Consider the following 23,865-nt stretch of genomic DNA (forward strand, 5'->3'; position numbering starts at 1 on the left):
CAAATTGCCTCACAATTAGCAATCTATCTACATGCTCAGCCCAAACCACGATCCTGGTGAGAACTGCCTCGCAATCGGCGATCTGTCCACACACTCAAGAACTCTAGCTCTGATACTACTTGATGAAGGGTGCTCCCCTTAATACCATAAACTCATAACAAAAACAAAAAAACAATAGCAAATGCGAGAACAAAATATGGACTTCTTATTTGTGCCACAAATGTGGTATTACAGAATTCATAAGTACAATATGCTAACCCACATGGGCGCCTTCATTACAATAATTTGCAAGACAAGCTGCGAACTATCATCCAAAGCTGTCCTAGACAATGTTCGGGCCTTTCTTAAATAGGCAATTTTATGCTGCCTGAGAAGGTTCTAAACATTGAAACTTAATACCTAGGGCCGACAGACCCTAACAATACATATAGAGCTAGCCAAATACATCTTTGACAATTATTTTAGATATTTTGGATTGCCCAACTTCAAAAGGCCATAACTCACGAACTGTTGCTTCGATTCGCTATTATAACCACTTTTCAAAAATGCTAGCTATTAATCTATAGGCTCGAAACAACGTTAGCACGCTTCCATCGAGTTTTTGGACCTCATTCGGGCACTCTAAGGCCTCCAACGGTGAGCCTAAAGATTTTTCTGCAAATTTTTCCACCGAAAATCCGCAATAACTTCTCCAATACTTATGCTTGAGCAATGAGATTCTTATGGTAGGCTTACAACTTTAAAATGAACCTTCTTGTAGAAAATGAGAACATTCCGAGCTCATATGACAAACTTACTAAAAATAGCAAGTTCCCATAAATAGTAACCACTCTGTCTACTAGTCCTTATTAAAATAGAAAGGACTGAAATAAAAATATTTTTGGATGATGCAAGATTGTTCTTACACCTAGGATGCTCTTGCATCAATAATGAATGGAACACTCATTGGATCTAGCTAATGCTCACAAAAGTGAAGCATCAGGACTTAACCTCTGTGAGCATGAAGATAATATGTAGCCACAATTAGCAACAATAGAACAAGAATGGGAAGACAAATTGAAAAGTTAAAGACACATGGGACAATGAAAGAGGTAGCAAGGAAGATTACATCCAAGGGTGAAGAAATTGTTGCAACAAAGAGGAAAGATGGAATAGAGTGTAGAAGTTTGTCTATGGATATTGTGAAACCCAAAACGGATGAAGTAGCGGAGAATGAATTGATGAAGGACATTACAAGAGAAAGGTTGATAGAGGAAGAAGATGTGATAGTAAGTGCAAATGTAATAGATATTGATGATATTGGAATGCCAATGTATGGGGAGAGTAGGTTTGAGGACATGGAAGTCTTAAATTTTCATATGAAGGTTTATGCTGATTAATGGATGAGAAGGGATTGGAGAAAAATGGTAAACAATGGTAACAATCTCACGAGAATGGAACAAAGAAGTGAGCAACAAAGTGGAAGCAATATTGCAGCTACTACACAGCAAAGTTGGGAAAAGAGAAAGAAAGGAATGAGAAGTTGGTGAACCCATGTACAAGAGTACGTGCTCTCTTTTATCCCCTAGGGAGTCAAATGCACAAGCATCCCACTCTTGCCAAGTTTTGGTTTTCTTTTGTTCAATTTTGGTTGGTTCTTAAATGCTAATACGGAGTTCTTGGAAATATAGTGATAAGAATATTGATCAACCGTGTCAATGTAGACTTCATGTCATTGCAATGATAAAAGAGGAGAAAAGATTGGAAAAACAATTTGTGTTGATTTTTGTTCGTTGATGGAAATTAAATGGTTTCTCAACAACCTCCTTGGTGGATATAATAAAAGTTGTAAACTTTAGGAAGTTGAATTGGTTCAAGTGGAGTTAAAAAGAAACATTATTTGAAGGGAAGAGTTGTCTATTAGAAAAGGAGGACATGCAAAAGCCAACAACAAATAGAGATGAATGTGTCACGTAGTTTTGTTGTTTGCAAATCTATGTATTGGATCAAATGAAAATATGATTCCTAAAAGGGAATCAAACATTATGCAGTTCTAATAGATATATATTTGAAGATTAACCTAACAATAAAATTTTGTTAAATTTCCGAAGTGTCGTATTCCTATCTTTTCTATTATTTTATTTTTTGTTTATGTCTTAGGCTCTTTGTTGTCATGAGGACAGAAATAGCGGGTTTTAGTTCATGATTTTGGGAAACACTGACATCAAGAGGGAGGGTTATCAATTTCTTGGTTATTACTCAATCTGTTTATTCACTGTAATACTTTTTGCATGCACAAATTTGGTATTGTTTGATGCCATAGTATGTGTAGGTGTGGGTGTGAACCATTTGATTGGTATTAGAGGATTTTTGTGTGGGATTGTTTCCATCTTAGTTGTCGATTTGATTGTGGATACAGATGCGGATGTGAGAAACAAATTCGTGGATGCATGAAATTCTTTGGAGAGGTTTTGGATACAAATCAGAAAATCGTTACAATTACAAAATCCAAATATAGTTTGAGATTCAATGTTCATCAATCTGAATTAGAGTCATATGGATTCACAAAAAAAATCTTCATCATCTCTAATTCCTCCAACTGTTGCAAGTTCAAAATCATTTAAACTGAAAATGGTTTCACCTGTGCTAGATGCATTATACACCAGGATGTCATCAACATCATCAACCATGATTGTAGTAAGATCTTGAATCATTGCATCCAAGTTCACACACTTAGGTTCTACATCCCAAAGCTTGATTGCCCCTTCCTTGTAGTGATCCTCTTTACATGACAAAAGATGCAAGTTGATATGAATGCAAACCAAGTCCTCATCATTTTTTTAACCCAGTTGATTATGCTTCACTGAGTGGATAAAGGAGTAAGTACTCCAATTCTGTTCACCAACAGAAGAACTTGCAACTTGGACAATGTTCACAACATTAAAGTAAACATAAAAATGAAAAGCAATTTAAGGAATTGTAGAATACAAGTTGTAAACAAACAAAAAAAACTTGCTTGTGAGTAGATTTTGATTGCAAAAGGTTGTAGATGCCTTTAATAGTTGACCATAGAGATACCACCATGTGGTAACTCCCATGTCATTTTGGTCCTTTATTACAATGGGACTATGATATATTTGTCATAACTTTTTTGTGCATGTCATCATCTTAGGAGAGTAAAAAAAACTTTGTAGCACCCACTAGCAATTTCTTCATCTGCATACTTTATTTGCATAACAAGTATTTCCTCACTATAGTACCTTGGAGATAAGACATATATGAGGCGGTGCAATGGGGTGGTCATTTTTTCTCAACAATGATGAATGACTATTTCTAGCTAATTTCTTAAGGCTTCAAATTGTGCGGGGACATTCTCATGTGTTTGTATGGAAAGTTTTACCTTCTCCACTAGTGTATCCATTGCATCATAGACATCCCACAAACAAAGTTAGTCTGTATTAGCAAAGTGGAGCATAGTCATGATACGGTCCATGAAATCTAATACAAATTGCACACGAGCCCACCAACTATCATCCAAGATTAATGTCTTTACCTTTTGGACCCTCTCTGAATTTGAAGTCTTGCATATACCATAGGCTAGAAATAACCATTTGGCTTAATGTCCCTTGCACCTTGACAAGTCATCTTATAACAATAGTATGATATGCAAATCGTGTTAATCGCTAGGGTTTTTGTTTCATCAAAAGAATGACTTGTCAATGCCCAATACAACCCCTACACTTATAGAAGACACAAGAGATTGTTAAACCATCTCACAAATCTTGCAAACACTAGCCCACTACTAAAGATCCCCTCCTAGCATTACTCATCGAAGCGTGCAAAGAATCAAACTTGTGACCAAGCTCTAATACCACTTGTTAACTGCTAGGGTTGTCATTGCACCAAAAGATCAACATGTCCATGCCCGATACAACCACTAGACTTATTGAAGACACAAGAGGTTGTTAAACCACGTCGCAAATCCAGTGAAGGACGTTGGGCCCACTGCTACCAAATCCGGTTTCAACCACCTAAGGAAGTTAATAACAATATGTCAATAAATATTAAGAAAAGATATCTACAATTTGATTACTAAACGTGACATAAAACTTATTCAAATTAAACAGAAAATTTATAATTAGTATTAACAATTTACCTTCAAAAACTCCAATAGGGAGAATGACCTAAATATCAATTTTGACATGTGATAGCTCATCACAAACATTTGTATCTCCTCCCCCCTTGGTAAATTTGCATCACTCAATCTATTTGAGTGCCAATTTGTTGTATGACCAAGTTTAGGGAGTGTACAGTGGATGGTGTCCAAAAAATATGGTCTTATCAACCCTCAACTAAAGCACCTGCACCCCTATAATTTTTGGCATTGTCTATAATCACCTAGACCACATTCTTACTACCCACAATCTCTATGAGAATTTTGAACATGAACCACGAATCTTTCACTTCCCCTCACAATCAACTGCCTTTTAAAAGATTGTCCCTTTAGGTGACACAGCAATCACATTAATCAATGGCCAATTTTTTGTATATTTTCATCCATTGGAAACAATGGAAACACTTGAAGTTTTTCAAGAATTTCTAATTGGTTGAATAGCTTTCTCTACGCAAGTCTTCTCTTTTCGCAATAGACTGTTATGCACCTTTTCATACCCGGGTCTTGTGTTATTAGTCAATGTTTTATTGATGGCTGCCACCATTTCCTTCCAACATCATGTAATGAGTTACTGCTTTATTGATCAACAAGCTCTCTTGCCTTCATCTTAAATGCAGTGTCCAATGGGCCTCTTTTGCAAGTGGTAATTTCTACTTCTTCCTCTTCCTCTCCTGATACATGTACTTGCAAAAATGGATGTTTGGAGGATACAATTGGTTCACTGGATAATTGCATTTTTTTTTCTTTTTGAGTGAAGGTTGATAAAAACTTTTTTTGATCTTTTAACCAATTTATCCACAACCTCCTTTTACATATGAAGCTATTAGTGCATTAGACATCCCCTTCCCATCTGTGCCTTTGCACATTGTCATTCCATTGTAGAAGGGCCCATAAAATGAAGTTTCACCCAGAATACAAACTATTGAATGATTTGTATTTGTTACTTTGACAATAATTACACTTCCAAAGATATGGGCCACCTTTAACCAATGAACTTTGACTAAGGTGGGAGTCATTCTTGCACAATACAATCTAATTTCTCGCTATAATAAGGAATTAAATAAATTCAAATTAGAAAAAAAAAACTATTAACATCAAGCATACAAGTGCAAAACAATGATACAAAAATACTAAAATAGAAAGCTAAACTCGTTTTTTATTTCTTTTTTTTTTTAAAATGAAAAAAACACTTGAAAAATCTCTTCTCAAAATTGAAATATTCATCAAAATCTTTAAAAAAATCATTAAAGGACTAGGAATGGGATTAAATGCTTATATTTGATGCTAAAAAATCCTTTCTGAAAGATACCCTCACCCCACAAAAGATCCTCTTCAAAAACAATCACCTTCTTAAAAATGCCAAAATGGAGACCAAATGAGAAGAGAGCCTAGCTGCAACCACAATGACATGGGAAATAATGGAATGGCCTCTTTCAGGGTCAGGGGGAGGGGGGGAAGAAATGTAAATAGAAAATGTTTTAATGTGCTTTAAGTGTTTTTTTTCTAAGAAAAAAACGTCTTTTTAGACCCTAGGCTCGGGTGATGCCAATCGAAGCACATCATGGGTGCTCAAATGCATGTCAAGGGGTTGTATCCATAGGTCACTCAGCTCCATCTCAGCTTCCAAGCCAGAATCGGTAACTAAGGTTTCCATCAATGAGAATTTGACTTGAAAAGTTGTAGGGATCACAAATTGTAAAAGATAATTCAAATCATCTTGTTTGAGGTCAAAAAAATTGAAAATTATTTACCTTACAAAATTTAGACTAAATTGTAGAAAATGCATTAAGGTAATGAATGACAATTATGCTTTTAATCAGCTTTCACATGAAGGTCTAAGCAGTGCTTACAACAAACAAAGTCATGAAGATTGAATACCAGCGTTATTTCAAGTAATGTGATTGTTTACCATTGACCAATAAGAAGAGCTAAGGATGCTCCAAGTTTCAATGAAATACATAACTTACACTGTTGTGGTTATTATTGACCTATCAAATGGTGCATTAAAGGAATAGAGGAGTTCTAAAAACAAAAGAAATTATGTAAATCAATATCGGCCCTATTTCAAATTATATAAGTCTTCCGTAATAATTAGAAAAACATTAAGGATGCTCCAATGTTCAAATAAAGATATTAGTTGATCTGTTAGGGTTGTTACTGACCTATAAAGAACATTGATTGATACGAGTCAAGAAAAAAGAATGATCGTGTTGAATAAATATCTAACTCTACTTCAGATGACGTAATCGTTCACTAATGACCAAAAGTGAAGCATAACAGAAGATTATAATAAGGTTCAAAGAAATGCAACTTGATCTGTTGTGGTTATTCGTGACATATCAAACAATACATGAAAGCAAGACAGGAATCTTAAGGGAAGAAAACCGCCGACATCTTGAAATTGCACAGAGTCTTACCGCTTGCCAAACTGTGACACTTCCAAGGAAAGAAAGATTCCCAAAACCATCAAGTTAATAGGTGCAAATCTCTCATGCCTCGTCAGAATTTCAATAAACATATATTTCTACACTTAGTATAACTCATGTGAAATGAAGCCGTTTTTCAAAGATAACTCACCAAAGCATATCAGAAACAAGCGTGTTCTTTTTTTCCTGTGCATAATTTCTCATACCTGTTAAACTGAGAAGAGACTGCTCGAGCTCCCAGCAAGCCATTACTGCTTCCATCGCATGAACACGAACATGCTGCTGCAGTTGCTCCTTAAAAGAGCAAAGCAGAAAAACGTAGTGCGTCTACAATGCAACAAAAATGCATCCATCCAATAAGCACCAAAAAGAACAATAATTAAGCTAGACCGCTAAATATAATTACGTATCAAACATAAACTATAAGCATTAAAGTAGGAATTCCGTGAAACATGCATCAGAGCCAGCAATGAGCTTGCAAATTTGGAGAGACGACATCAGGGCACTTAATTAATGTTTTACTATGCGTAGGGCAAAGTGTTGAGCCAAATTATTAAGATACATGTTTTCAATAAAAACAACATACACAAAATGTGTGTTTAGGTGTAGTAAATCGAGTTAAATAAGATAGGTATAAGAAAATTAAGTTGAGTTTTTAACTTTCAAGATTTGTTTTCCTGTTTAAGAAGTTGTGAATACATTTTTAATTATATTTTAATATAGTCTTTTTAAATAAAAGTTAGAAATAGTTGTAGCATAATTTTTGATGTCTCGAATATTTTGACTGTATTAGTAGATGGTTTAAATATTATAAATTAAGGTTTGATTTTTAGATTAAACGTGTTAAATAATCAAAGTTAACATATTTTTAAAGTTTAATTTCTTTCTTGATTTAGTATTAGTTTTAATTTTAGAAATAAAAAATGAATAATTTTTTGTTGAAATAAAAGAGCTGAAAATAAATCTACTCAAGCCACTAACTCATTTGATTGTTGATCATTGATTGAAAGTTAAAAAAAGACAAAGAAATTAAGTTCAAATAGCAATGAACTTTTTCAAATAGATGAAACAAAGACAATAAAAGGGATGTGGAATGGATTAGTTATAATAATCAATGAAAGATGCAAACTTGATCATTAGATGAGAATTAAAAGAAAACAAGATTCGTTTGTCTAAAATCTCTTAAAAATACAAGAATCAATCTTAAAAAACTGAAATGTGACAGTGTAGATCAAAAGTAGCATAGAGGAAGTCGCAACAGACTTGAGCATTGAGACTTCTAAATCTGTGTTTTATATAGGGTACAAGGAGAGAATGAATGCAAATCTCAAACATCTCAGTATAATGTCTCAAAGTTAACATACAAAATGGATGAAAAAAATTATAGAAATTACTTTCATGGTGTCTACAAGAATTTCCAAAAATGTTAAGCATGGCACATTACTTCAAGAGTTAAAGAAAGGAAGGCAGTTGGAATTAATATAATTTTAAATGTGGCAACCACGAATTTATAATTGGAATTGTTAAATAGTCAGGATGGCTGTTGCACTAAAAGAATATATTTATGATTGAGTTTGTCATCTGATTGTTAGAAATACAACAATCACTATCAAACTCTCATACATCAAAATGTTGTTAGTAAGTTGCAGCAGCTACTCCAAAGACAATACCAGAAATTCGTTTGGGTGTACAAAGAATCTCCAAAAGGAAAGAGCGTCATTCTTCAAAATAATAGTAAACATAAGCCGATGGGAATGGTAATATCACTAGCTATCTGTCAGGAACTCTGACACGTATAGTGTCTAGAGTCTAGACAATAGGTAAAACTTCTTGGCTAATAATAAAATTGTTCAGACTGTTGGTATAATTTATAAAACTGTTCAGATATATGGTATAGCTTGACAGTAATGTGCTTTTTTTAAAGGATGCGAAAAGATGGGTAATTATAAAAGCTGTTTAAAATATAAGTTCATTTGTTTTATTTTTATTACATTGTTTAATTTTTTAAACTAAATTTGATCGTCAATGGTTATTTAATTAAATGATATTTTTTTAAAATTAACAAAAATAAAAATATGCTTATTTTCTTATTGTAAAAAATAAATTTGATTGTAAAATATTGTTTAAGAATGTATTTTTAAAAAGAAATTATTTAAAGAATCTGCGAAAAGTTTATTTTATTCTATTAACAGATTTGTGCATAAATTTGTTTGTTGAAGATTTGTTAATTTGACAATTTCCTAATCTATAGAATGTTTAATTGTTTCTATAGATAATTCTTCATTGCTACTTGTTTTTCTATTATGGTTGAACTCTTGTTTGATTATGTATTTTTTTAGCAACTCTCTAATCCACATCTTACATAATATAGATTTTCAACATCTATAATCTACTTTTCCTTATAATTGTTCCTACACATACTTCTTCCATATTGCTAATTGTTATCCTATCATAGTTGAACCCTTGCCTATCATAGAATCTTACATATATCTCTTGCATCTTAGAATTTAATATGGGCACATCTTCCATTAGAACTTCTCCTTTCAGATTTTAATCTAAACATGTCCTACATTAGAAAATTTTCATTTTGCTCACAAATATTTGTTATAATATACATTGACATAAGAGTCATTCGAAATTTGCTTAATTAGTATAATATTATCTAATGTTTTAGGAATCTTTTCCTATTGAAATAGAAATGATAATATTTATGTATATGTCTACAAATTCTTTGAAAATTGAGTTAAGATTTAAAATGTATATCAAATTACCAATTTAATTTTTCTAACCTCTAAAATTTAATAAGCTATACATTAATTTGCAGAAGTATTAAGATAATACATATAAGATGGAATCTTTATTTTGTTTGATTTTATGGTTAGTGAAAGGTGGAATAATCTTTTATGTTTTTATTAATATATATTAGATGTTATAGTATGAATTCAATTTAGTGTTAAATTATGTTCAAAATTGGATTGAGTGTTATCAATTTTCCACAATCTATTAGAATTTTGAACAAATAGTTTCTGGTTTAGATTGAGTGCAAGCTTTTTATATCAACGTTTTGGATCGATCAGGATGCAAGTGAAAGAGATGCATAACATAACATGAGTTACATCTCTTTATTTTATGCAACTCATATTAACTCATATTAAAATGTTGATGTAAAAAAAGCTCATAAACAAGAGATGCATAAAATAATATGAGTCACATCTCTTTATTTTACGCAACTCATATTGAAACAAAGATCATACACAATCTAAACCCAAAACTATTGATTCAAAAATTGGACTCTTCAAAATTTTCCCATTTTTAATAGTTATAATACAATTGAGTAGTACTATAATGTTCACATCAAGTTCAATTTTGTAAGTTTCATCAAGATTATTGTTTTAAAAAACCTATCAATGTTAATGTCAAGATTAAATTTTAAAAACATTATATTTATATTTCAACTTTAAAGGTCTGTGATACACTTTTCTATCAATCTAATTCAAACTTAATTAAAAATTCCATTTTTTTCAAGGATATGTTTCACTAGAGTGTCACTTTTTAAATCTAAAACTTGAATTCATTTTTTTAAGCTAAAAACAAATTTTGATTTGGTTAAAATGGACTTTAAAAATATTTCTAGTATGTTGAACACAAAGCAAAATGCATTTGGTATGAACCCAATTACCTTTAGTACCACTAGTTTTCACAACCCAACTTTCCACAATGAACATTACAACTACATTTAAACAAATCAACAATATAAAAAATTTGAAAGGAAAAAAAATGAATAATATGCTTAATTCTTTTCTAATTATTATTCACTATAGACATCAATTTTTAATGTAAAACTTGAACCCATCTGTTTTGGAACTATCTACGAATTTTTATTCTAACAAAACCAATTGAAAATATTTCTAATATGTTCAACACAGAGAAATGTATTTAATATGAATCAAATTACTTACCATGCCACCACTTTTTACAATCTAACCTACCACAATTTGCAATGAACTACTCCAAATCCAGCAAAAATAAATAAAAATTCCTTTGCAAATACACTAAAGGTTTGTTTACAACTATTTATCTTCTACTATATATATAATTCAAAATATGTCAAAATTTCAAGATACAAACCTTGTAAGACAAATATTCCTGTACTATAATTTATTAATTTGCAAAATAATTTTTAAAAATTAATTAACTATAATCTCTACAAACAATAAAATTTAAATTAAATATGAATGTTATTATATTCTATTTAAAAGTAATATTAATGAAACTTATTATCTCAAGCACAAGGTTTAAAAAAAACAATAATAAAATATTTTGTTCATGACATATTATATTAGGAGGAAATGTGACGTGTTTCAATTTTTGAATTATTGGTCATTATATTTTTTCATAATTATATATTAATGTTGAATATATCTTAAATTATAAAAGAAGATTCATAGTATTAGATTTTGTTTGATAAAAAAATTGTGAAAATGACTTAGTTATCAATATATAACAAAAATAAATATTTCAAGCTATTCAATTTACTTAAAAGGGTACAAGTACAAGTCCTTTAAAGAAAGATTATGCTACATTCTCACCATCTCTTCTTCCACTCTTGCATCTAAAAGAACCCCCATAAACATAGAGACAGTACTATGCTAATTATATGCCTAGGTTCATTGAGAAAAAAATTGCACAAATATCATTGTATAAGAATTAGCAGAAGGCTAGCAAACACCCCACAAAGCAACATTGCACAAAGACCATTGTATAAGGAATAGCTCAAGACTAGGAAACACCCCACAAAGTAGTAGTAAACTTGAAGGTCAAAAAGGAAGATTTAGACCTTTACTTTATTATTGATATCATGAGTCAATTTCTCTAAAGTGGCAATAATTAGATAGGCCTTTATATTTCTTACTACACAACGAGGTCTAGAAAGTCCTATATTCCCCCCCTATAATGCTTCATTAAGGGTCTATCTGGTTCGTGGAATTTAAGATTTCTACAAATCTCGATTCAGCCAAATCAAGGTTTTGCAAATCTTCATTCCTATTTTTGGGATTTTACTTGTACCATTTGTTTCACTCAAAAGATGAGTGGAAAGATACATTTTTATGTGTAAGCTTGGAGTTGAAGGTAGACTCCAAAAAATAGTCGAATCTAATTGTTTTGTACAGCCTGAGTTGGCCTAGTGGTGGAGAACTTGTACTCTTGAAAGAGAGGTCACAAGTTCAAATCCCACTGGGGGGTAGGGTATGTACGCCTCGTTTGTAGCGCCAAGCGCCTCTCGAAAAAGAGTACGAGGTAGTCCCATATCACTGTCACCATATGTAAACCCAAAAACTATGGCATAGTGTCGTGGACTATAAAACCACCTTACCTTTACCTTTACTCCTCAAAAAGCATAACCATGTTTTGATTTTATTCCTAGTTGCTACCAGGAAGTCTAATACCCTGGTTTTGAGACAAAATTAGAAGTCTACTATTGTAATTCCATTTTTCCAATTTGAAACATACATAATTGTTTTCAAATCTAAATTATGAAAAAAGCCAATTCTCGTCATCTTCCACAAACCAAACAGGCCCTAAAGCTTATTTTTATTCATTTGTAGAATTCAAAATTTTAATACAATTGTTTCTCACTTCATTTTTGAAAAAGCATCAATATTTCAATATTGAAAATTGATATCAACAATAAACTAATTTACTTTACCAAACTTATCAAAACTAATAATGATAATGTTTATTTCACATTAATCTATTTTATTTGAAAATATTTTTTTTTTTTATAATTAATTATGTTGCTTATACTTTTGTGTTCATAATTTTAATTTCTTTTAAAATATATATTAACAATGAAACACCTCTCAACAAAACAATACAACTTTTTATAACCTATCCAAATGAAGAAAAGCTAATAAAGGTAGGATAAGCTTACCTCAATTTGTCCCGACTAAAATCAGGCTACAGACTACGTTTAGTCCATTCTCAAACAAAACACACCCCAGCCTCGGTGTAAGATATTTTTAAAATTTGTGTTAAGCTTTAAAAAAATAAAACCATAGGGGTCAACTGGGGAAAGAAATTTGAACTGCAATTAGATACACATATATATACAACACCGAAACTTATTCCATTGTAAACTTTGACAGATGCAACCTCATTGAATTAAGCTGAGATTTTTGGGGCGGGGTAAACCTCTGTACTGTTTGAACTTTTGGCTGGTATTTAGGATGTTTTTTTAGTAGCGTGTCCGCCCTGTTATAATGTATGTTATACGAGAATTCACTAGGCAGAAAAAAAACCGCATTTCTTTTCGAGTGCCACTGTTCCAGTAATGCGGACAATAGTAGTGGAATTTAGCGATGTTCTCACCAAAACTCAACCAAGAAAAAATAAAAGACCGCTACTACCTATATTTAATACAATGGTGGATGAATGCACTTTACTTGTTAGTGTCACCAACTGAACTAGAAAATTCCCTCAAAGATCGTGCATTTGAAATAACTTGGAAGTGGCAACTGAACCAAGACACAGTCAACAGAATGGTATAAAGGCTTAAAGAGTAGATTAATTACAGTATATGTTGCAGTTCAACTGCCGACAGCCAGAAATGATTTCAGGCTCAGCAGCCGTCCGCCATAAATGTGTACGACCGGTGTCAGTGATTTGTACCACACTTTATGTTCATTTTGCAATTAAATGCCTAAACCAGCGCTGCTAATTGATGATCAGTGGACCGTACTTTAAATTTTGTCATGTTATGAGGCAAATTTCAAAATCCACGGTACCAATTATAAATTTAGTAACTGTTAATTTTTATTAGAACTATTGAAGTTGTTATGACTGACGTTTTTCATGCCTATAGCCGCTGCAGAACCGCCTACTGATAAATGGTAAGGGATTAGGCAGATGTGAAAGTATCCTGCAATTCTCTGTCTCCTGGTCTAAAATTAGTAAGGTTCAATTCTAAATTTCTGGGCATGAACTTATACCTGGGGCTATTCAGTAAAATATTTTTAGGCTGTTATACACTGGAATTTTCAAAAAAAAATCTCCCGTCCAATAAAATTTCCTGAATATTTTTATATAGACCTCCAAAATTTATTGTTCAAGTTAATGTATAATTGATTTATTAAATATAAATAAATATATTTAATTCAAAAATTATACAGTTAAATTTCGACAATAACATTGCAATTTAACTTGTTACAGAAAAAATCTCCTAAAGCTACACAATTAAATCTAAAACCTCCCTACAATAACACATGCTTACAACACCATGAAATTGAAGTTCTGTTTACCACTGTGTCTAGTACTAGGTCGAGAGACTAGTTTGCGGTTCACCGTAAATCTTTTATTTAGGCAAAATAAACACTAAATTTGTGTAGTTGACACTAAAAAGAAGTGAAAAAAAATGACCGTACACTAACAGGCATCGAGATAGCAAACAAAAGGTACTGAAAAACTTTGCCAAGAAAAACTAATTTTCAGAGTTAACACACCTAAGGGTACAACCAAAAGCGATATTCTGAGACAGATTAACAGTGATGGATATTATTTTTCTTTGAAAAACAGGAAAAGGGCACCGAATCGAACCAGGAATTGGTCGATCTCCTTTTGGTCAACGTCGAGGCTATCGGAATTTGTGAGAAGCGAATACTTGGAAAGAACATGGTGTGCCTGCGTCAACTGGGCGTCGATCCTGGGAAGCTGATCCACGGGCGTTGCTATACGCAAGCACGCCACATGTGCCGCCAACAACTGCTCATAAAGAGGGCGGGAAAGAATGTCCGCCTTATATTTGGCGATCTGCCACAACCCCGGCGCATCATCAGCTCCTTCTTTTTCAAATCCTCCTCCTCCTTCTCCGCTATCCCCCGTATCAGGTGAATGGAGATGAAGAAGAGCTGAATGGCTCTTCTCTTCTCCTGAACTTTGAGATAAAGCCATGGCGAACCTTCTCTCAGCTAACCCTTTTCCCCGCCCAAAACCCCAAATCCGTCCCTGTTTTAGATTTACTGCATACTTTAAAGTTTTAATTTCATCTTCTAATGGTTAATATGGTTTTCAGACATGTCCCTGCAAGTCACGAGACCGTACACCACGTGTCGATCGCACAAGGCATGGACCATTTGAGGGGAAGGATCTACGGCGCGTTTTTTAACGAGTCCGGAATGCCACGTAAGCAAAGCATCTTGATAGGACAGCTCCTTTTGACTTTTCTGTCTATTGTCGGTGCCTGACAACCCGCCGGCGGTAAACTTCTGATAGTGACAGGTCAGAGTCCACGGAACGACGCCATTTCTAGGCTGTCGTGCTCCAATTTTAACTTCAGCGGTCATTTATGCTGGTAGCCGAATTTTAGGCTTTGTTTTCACTACTATAATTATTTCTAACATTCTGTTGTACGGGTGGAAATAGCTGAATTCTACTAAAATGATCGATTTTAGTAAATGTTAAATGTATAAATTAATGAGATTCTTCATCTTAACACGTTTCTAGTTAAGGCGTATACTTAAATTTGTGAGATTCATCGTGTTAATACGTTTTTTAAGCTATTACAAACACTATAATTATTTTCTGAAAAAGCAAGAACGACGTGTAAACAGCGTCAAATTTTAATTTACGATCCTGCGTGGAGCCCCAGCTGCCTCGATGTTTCTTATTTCCCGTGCAGCGCGGCTTTAAAAATGTAGAAAGATGATATCGATGGATCCCACCTTCCCACTCTTGTGTACGGAGAATTGGAAGACGGGACGGATCTGACGCGGAGATTTGATGCCATTCAAATGCAGCTCTTCCCTACCGTCTTTTACATGTATTTCACCGCTGCAGTTAACATTCCACGTTTGTTGTTGTTTCTCGGCAACGACAGGTATGTTTTTAGAAGTGTTTCATTTTATATACAAACAAAATAATAAAACAAGTATTTAAGGGCTCTGTCATGTTTCGTATCATGGATTGGCGTCCTCGATCAGAATGATATCTTCTTGGTGGCAGACATCAGAGAATTTTCTGGGTATTGAGTGTGGTCGATACATTGTTTTGAATTCTTCATCGACAAGTCCGGACTTTTATCCAGAGGTTTATAAAGAGCTCAATGAGTACAGTAGACAGTTAAAGAGAAGCATAACAGTACTCTTGTGAATTAATTAGAATGTGGATTTCTTCAGTTTTGAGTTTCTGATTCAGTTTTAATTGCATGAATAAATGTATTAATGTGAGTATGCTTTCAATTTATAATAATTGAGACAGTTTAACAAAAGAAATTACCAAAGGTTAAATGTTAAATATTATAAATTAGGAGTTAACAATTGATAATAATGTATGTAAAATGTATATTTGGAGTTATAATTAAATTATATTAAATATTTTCAAACAAATTCTTTAGATTTTGATCTAATCAGATCAAGGAGTTACATTTTTTTTTTTTTTTTAATGAAGAAAGCTGAAAGAATTACATTGATTGTCCTTTTTATGGAGACTATACAATATAATTTTAAAAGATTATTAGAGATTTGAAAATTAGAGATTTGAAAATTGATGGAAAACTAAAAAAAGGCATCTACTTGTTGGACATAGCTATCCTCCTTACAAACTGTAGGGTTGACTAATTTTCAAAAAATCAAAAACATCATAGATTTTTCTGAAAATTTTAGCACTTGATCTTCATGATCTGCATGGTTTGTAGTCGAAAACAACAAAAAATTTGAAAAAATAAATCACACTACACTTTCGTGAATCTGGAAAAAAAAAAGTTTGACTTTGTTTTGTCTTTAGTGCATTTTGTCTAGAGATTAGCCTATACCTAAATTAGGGGTGAAACCTAAAGTACAATATCCGACAAGTATACAATAACTTAAGTAGGTGTAAAGTAAAAGTGTACACCCTTGTCTTGTTTACTAGCCTACCACATTTCTTCGAGTTTGAGAGTGAGTCATGAGCATATTTGATTCCATATCTAGCTTATGTTGAACTAACATTGAATCCAAGGGAAGAAACATATGAAGATGCATACTTAGCATTTCAATTGTTTTTGTAAGTTGAAATTTCATAGATCAAAATTTAGGAACTTTTACTTTTGTGGTTGATGTCTTCTAATAGATGTTGGATAGCCTCATAAACCCTTTATTACCTAGACTACAAATGGGCGCCTTTGATTTCAATAAATCTAATGACAAAACATGAAAATTTTGTAATCGTTGGGGTTTTGTCCCAAATCATGTGAGCACGTCCATATGTTCTTCAATGATGAAAATGATCAACTAGTTATCAATAATTCTTTGTTTAATGTTTTCCCCTTGTAGCATTCTATCAAGCAAGGTTATCCCTCAACCCCTTTCTTAAATATGTCCTTATAGTTTATACCCTCAGGTATCTATTGAATAAATAATAATTAGCTGAATTGATTAAGGATACTTTCATTCCTTATGACTATTTACTCATTTTACAAATTCTAAAACTATTTTTTTTATGGTTGAAGATGATCGTGTGCCTCTATGAACTCCTAATGAATGGAAACATGTTATCAGGGCATTTCTTTTTGTCCAAGGGTTCCTTTTTATAAGATGTACTAGTGGTTCATTAGAGAATTAACACGTAAACATGTTTCAACTTGGGGAAATATGTTTCAACTTGGGCAAATTAACCTCTGGCTGATTCTTCAGCCCTTTAGTTCTTTGGGGTCAGCCCTCTATCTTTATTAGCTGCTAGCTAATACTTCAAAAAAAACTTGGGGAAATATTGTTTGTCATTTGAAAGCAAAATTCAAATGGATAATATAATTTTCATAGATTCTCATATACATTATTCGTCAGGTTGGATGCCTTCCAATAAATGTTATGAAGATTTAATTGAACTCATTAAACAATTTTTGCGGTCTAAGTGGATGAACAAGATGGTTTTATAGTTATTTCATGGTTGCATTGTATTTGATCTAAGACTAAAGATCATTTGAGCATACTTGACCCCAAAACTCAAGGGTTTTGTCTAGTAGTGAAATGGATAGTTGAGATTGTGTTTGGCGATGAACCATATAAAATTTCTATCCATAGCCATATTATGATTGCTATAGTCGAGAAGAAATGGTAAGAATTTTGATGTCTTGATTAGATTTTGCTTCCTCCCTTCTTCCATGTAAAAACTTCTTTTCCCTTAAACTCAATTTGGAAGGTGGGGTAACATGTGAGTAAATTTTTTGAGCTAAAAAAATTATCTTTGCAACATGGTTTCAACTTTGTGACCTCTTCCATTTCATGGAACTAATTAATTTAGTATCGTGGTCAACTCTTTCTTGTTGCCTTCCCAAGTCAGGCCTCTTATTTGTTTAAGAATGGTGTTTGTAGGTTTAGTGATCTTGAGATTTTAATACTCTAATCGGGCATCTTGACAATGTTCTAAAAGTCTTCTTAGATTATGAAGAAGAGTTGTAAAGGGATTTTACTCTTTCTGAAATCTCTAGTGCTAATGGAGTTGGGTACGAAACTATGTTCTCCCTTACAATGTAAAGTTTGGAAAGATTGATAATGGCTATTGAAGTTTAATTTCTTTTGTTTCTTAAAAACATAATTTATTTACGTATTCTAAAGTTGTGTGCATTAAAATTATAAATTGAACCAAAAATTAAAATGTTGATTACATGAAAAGATATAGGAAAATTGAGCGATCAAATATAGAAGGCAAGGGTTGAAGCTATTGCTCAAATTTGGCTTGGAAAATCCTTTTAAGTTGGCTATTAGAGACAGATTAAAGTGTATGATTGTTCAACCTATCAAATGCCCTTCTTGTCAAAGATTTGAAAGTATGAAACACATGTTTTGGACTATTCATTAGAAGGAGGAAAAAATTGCTATTTTTTATCATGTTTTGTGTTGGAAGGAAGCCCTCTTGATCATTTTGTTTTCATTATTTGTTGTGGCAAATATTATTCTACATTTTATTTTGTTGAGTATATGCGAGAGCAAGTGTTTGTTTAGATTTTTTAATTACTTAGGGTCTATTTGGCAATGGGAATATGAGTGGAATAGGCATATGCAAATTGTTAAAATTTCAAATTCTTTGTTTGTGTGCACCAAATCGAAATTGTAAATAGGAATACGTATTCCAATTTTGGCCCATAAATGATCATTTGCAATTCCACCTAAATAGGTGGAATTGGAATACATATTCCTATTCCTATTCCAATTTTATTTATTTAAGAAAACATAAATTTTTGGGTCCCTGAATTCCCCATGAAATTCTAACCAAACCAAACAAGAATAGGAATACGTATTCTTATTTTCTACTCTAGAATAACAATTCCAAGATATGTATTCTTATTCCCGTAACCAAACGGAGCCTAGATTTTTAAGGTTTTACTCAAATTTTCTATCTAATTTATTTCTTAATGAAAGTAAGTTTCCACAATCCATGATTATTAGATTGTGAGAATTTTTTGCATCAACATTTAAGATCGTACTCCATGATCCATCATCAAAACAAATGTCGAAGAATGCAAACATATTACGATCACAAGTCATTTGGATCAATTTTGCATTTGCACAAAGAAAACCTTATTTGTTCCGGACAGCTAAAAGGATTATTCAAATTCAGAATTCCTACCTCGCATGGTCCTATGTCCTCTGCCTAATAGCTATTTATATTCTTGTCTTGCTGATGAGAACATCGAACATTTAATTTGTTGTATGGCTGTTTAGTTTGAATAGTGCTGATGTTATAATTTTTCTATACATTTATTCGATTTAAAAATCTCGGCACCTTAATCATATCTAAGATCGTTTAGACTTAATAAAAGCACGCATCGCAGGATGTGACATATCAATCCTTCGTTAACTTTGCACACCGTCATATCTAGCGGGACAGTTTAAGAAATAGAAATTTACAACAAACAACCTAAAAGAAGAGTGTCCTTTGCCGACAAAACTTTCTTGAACCTTATCTTCGGACATATAAAATATGGCACAAATATGCACGTGCTTAGTTGTATGATTGAGAAAGTTTAGTGCTTCCAGTTAAAGTTGTATAGTTAAACCAGTAAAATGCATGAATGAGCCCGCCCATTCCGCAAATGGTTGTTGCCTATGAGGACAATATGCAAAAGAGAATTAAAAAACAAAGAATGTAAACTCAGAAAAACCTATCTCTCAGTGACATATTTAGAAATTAGTTATGAAGTTAATCATGGCGCACAATGAATCTCATGCCGCATCCAATATTTTCAAACGTTGATGACAAAGCTATTTAAAATAATCAACGGTTGGTTAAGGAATGATTATAAAGTAAACAAGTGCGCCACTAGTTAATGGAGTTTGGCATGGTTTGTGGGGCGAGGCGATGCCTGCTAGAGACGGCCAATTTGGCGTGTTTATTGGTCGCTTTTACCGCAATGCTTAGCTAACAACTTGTATATAAAAAATAATTCTTACATCATTTTATTTTATTTTATTAATATACTTCATATAAGTTAAATCAATTGAAATTTGATAGGATTTGTTTTCCAAACATAGTAATATAACACTTTCAAACGTAGTAATATAACACTTTTAAATATAGATTGTTTTTATTATATTAATACTAAACAAATATTTAATAATTAATAGGTATCATTTTTTTATATTTTAATTGAAAGAAAACATATTTGAAATAAATAAGGGTCAATATATTAATTTGTGCATTACAAGAGCATCAATCAACAATTTAGAATTTTAAATTTGAGTTGCAAAGTGTGGACTGAGTGTGTAGAGTTGAATAAACATCAAAATTCATATTCAAATTTTCAATATTCTTAGCCGGAGCACCTTGATTTTTTACGGTAACATCTAATTGATCTAAAATGTCATTTATATATTTCTTTCTCTAATTTAGCCTATCAAGTATCATGAAAAATACTGGTAGGATTGGTAACCTGGAAAATAAGATTTCATGCTATATGCACTATTACAAATCCACGAATTATAAATGGCATTAGAAAGTAATGTTGAACATTTTTATTTCTAGAAGAATGGATCATTTGACATTATTCAAAGATGGTATGGTGAGGACTAATCCCCAACAACAAAATAACAAAGAATGATTAACACTGAAAAGAATAACTCAAGCACTACAAAAATATTCAAAATCCAACATAAAATTAAAGAGACAATGAGTACACTATGTATGTGGTCTAGTTTGTTAATCCTTCAATGCAAGGCAATTTGTGAAGTTTTGAATAAAACTTAACATTTTGTAACTACTTTCTTAAATTTCTTGCCCAAATCACCTTGACTTTTGCATTAAAACCAAATAGATCCAAATTTGATCTTTATGTTTCTTGAGCTTCATGTTAGTCTATAGGAATCAGGAAAATAATCACAAGATTGGCAACTTTAAACATTTGTTATTGCAAATCCTAGTGATATGATGTCATTTGAAAATAACGCTAACCCTACTAATTTGTATTATTATTGCAATTCCTAGAATAGTGACTCAAGGACAATGTGGTGAGAAGTACTAAACCTTGATAAGGCATATTCATAGATTTGTTTCATAGGCAAGGCAATTAGTAGAGAAAGGGAGATAAACTACCACAATGATTGGATTGGATACAAAAGTGGAGCATGTGTTTGTGAATTTCCTTTTCCATAAAATAAACAACACAATGGTACTAGTTGAAGCAAGTGAAAATGCCCACCAATAGTCAAGTAGTAATGGAGAAGTTTCCAAGCTAAAAATTGGGCTTGTGTATATTTTCTTTGACTTCCAATGTACATTAGTTGCTTAGCTGAAATTATTTTGTAGTAAACAAGGAGACTTCCATTAAGAACTCATTATATCATCTATATTAAATGGTGGAATTTTTTTTTTACATGAACTCTTGTTATGTAATGGATGATGCTACATCCAAAAGGTCATGATCAATTTTAACAAAATAATCTTATAAGAGAGGAGAACTTAGTTTGTCGCAGAGAAGCATTGTAGATTGTACAATGTAGCTTATTTGTAGCTAAGAATTTGATAGGTAAATTCAATTTGAAGTATTATTAAATTTCTTTTTCATTTTTTATAGCTCCCATATCTAAAAACTTATACACACCTTTCTTAAACAACATATGTGTAGTTTGAATAAAGATAAAAAAAAATTATAGTTACTTTTAAAATTTTCTTAGCCAAATCACCTTTACCCACAAACACCAAATTAATCCAAAATGTCATCCATATATTTCTTGAGCTCGATATTTTTCCTTTGATCGGTAATGGATTGAATCCTAGATTTATTATTATTGTTTGTTAAGATTAATTACTATTATGTGTTTATCTCGAGTAGACTCAAACTCAAGACCTCTTAGATGAAAGGTTCACAAATTACCAACGTGTTGTAGGATCTTGCCTTCTTGAGCTCTATATTGGTCTATACAAAACTAGGGGAAATAATCACAAGATTGACAACCTAAAAAGGATAGATAACATATTTGTTATAACAATTCCTACAGCTATGATGTCATGCGAAAATAATGTTAACCCTTTTTAATTTGTTATTGTTATTGTGATTCCCAAAGCTATGACTCAAGGATAATATGGGAAGAAGTATTTACGCTTGATAAGGCATCTTTCTAGGATAGTTTAATAGAGAAGGCAATTGGTTAAGAATTTGTGGATTTCCTTTTCTATAAATTAAATGACACGAGGGTAGTAGTTGAAGCAAGTACAAATTAGCACCAACAATCAATTAGTAATTTGTAGAAATTTCAAAGTAAAAACTTGGGCTTGTGTACATTGTGTTTGACTTCCGAGGTATATCAGTTGCTTAGCGTAAATCATTTTGTAGTAATGTGTGATGACCCTTTCCAATAGGCCACTAAACAAAACCCTAAATTTAATACACTACTAAAGTATATTGCTAAAATATGGAAATAATAGTGTCAATGTATTCATTCAATTAAAACCAAATGATTTTACAAATGATATGGCAATTTTCAGCACTGAAACATTATGACATGGCACATTACAAACAAACCCTAACTGGCTGTATACAATTGAGAACTTGTTACAACTACAAACTGAAATGAAGAACCTGGATTGATCAGATACTGGAGATTGACTGCTGAAGATGATATGGTGTAAGTGCAACTCCACTTGAAACTCCAAACAAACAATTAAGCACAAGTGAAAGGACTGAAATATCCTTCCCATAGCTGCAATAATTCAGGTGATCTTTCACACCCTCAAAATTGCATAACAATTGAGAGTTTTCGTTCTCAATGGCCAATTGTGACTACTTGCAGAAACCCTAGGCTCCACAACGCACATCAACAAAAATTAATAATAAATCTCGATGATAGGCAATGAGCCCTCAATGCCTATTTATTCTTTTTTTCTCGATAGGTCGGCCTCCTTTTTAATTTTTTCTCCGCTTCTTCCAACAACCTCTAGAAGATTGTTTCATTTAATGACATAATAAAATATATCACTTTATTAAGTTAATTAAATATAAAGTTACCTTGTAATTTTTTTATTGATAACTTTATAAATAATTATCTCCTCCAAAAATGGGACATTACAGGTCCGCCCCTCCTAAAATTGTTTGGCCTCAAGCAATCTAAATACTGGATGCTGCAAAATCACTTCTCCCTCCCAAGTAGCATCTTCAACAGGTAAATCTTTCCACTTAACTAGATACTCTCTGATTACTCTCCTACGAAGCTGCTTCTCTCTACTATCCAGAATGGATTCTAGCACTAAGATCAATTTCTGCTCATCATCCAAGGGAGGTCATACTGTAGAAGGCATCACATTCTAACCCAACTCCTTTTTGAGGCATGATACATGAAACACATTGTGCATTCTACTATCTGTGAGAAGCTCCAACTCATAAGCCACCTCACCAACTCGCTTGATGATCCTGAATGGTCCATAATAGCGTGGCTTAAGTTTCTCTACGCCACTCTTCTTGAGAGTGGACTACTTATATGGTTGCAACATGAGGTAAACCATATCATTTACCTCAAAACTATGCTCATCCTCTTCTTGTCTGCATACTGCTTTTGTTGGTTCTGAGCTCTAGCAATGTTGTCTCTGAGAATAGCAACTATATCCTTACTTTCTTGTAATAGTTCACCTACACGAGGTACTCGACTGTCTCCCAACAACAAATCTAAGAAACTAGGTGCCTCATAACCGTAAAGTGCCATGAAGGGTGTCATTTGTATAGTCATATGATATGTAGTATTATAACAATACTCACAAAGATATATCCATCTGACCCAAGCTCACAGTTGATCTACCACATAATTCCTCAAATACCCTTCCACCCAT

At 32.6% G+C, this 23,865-nt stretch overlaps 1 protein-coding gene across 2 annotated transcripts in view; it reads right to left on the reverse strand.

Annotated features, from left to right (window-relative positions):
• Window positions 1-23,865, reverse strand: part of LOC149537468 (homeobox protein knotted-1-like 7) — a 63,000-nt gene that overhangs the window by 21,387 nt on the left and 17,748 nt on the right. For both annotated transcript variants that reach the window (XM_089798901.1, XM_089798900.1), the window contains one exon: window positions 6,786-6,906. In XM_089798901.1, coding sequence (XP_089655027.1) covers window positions 6,786-6,906 — 121 coding nt within the window. The remainder of the gene's footprint in view (window positions 1-6,785; window positions 6,907-23,865) is intronic.

Source organism: Cupressus sempervirens, chromosome 9, assembly GCF_028749045.1.
Source record: "Cupressus sempervirens isolate cs-2001-9-10 chromosome 9, ASM2874904v1, whole genome shotgun sequence".
In the NCBI taxonomy this organism is placed as follows: Eukaryota; Viridiplantae; Streptophyta; class Pinopsida; order Cupressales; family Cupressaceae; genus Cupressus; species Cupressus sempervirens.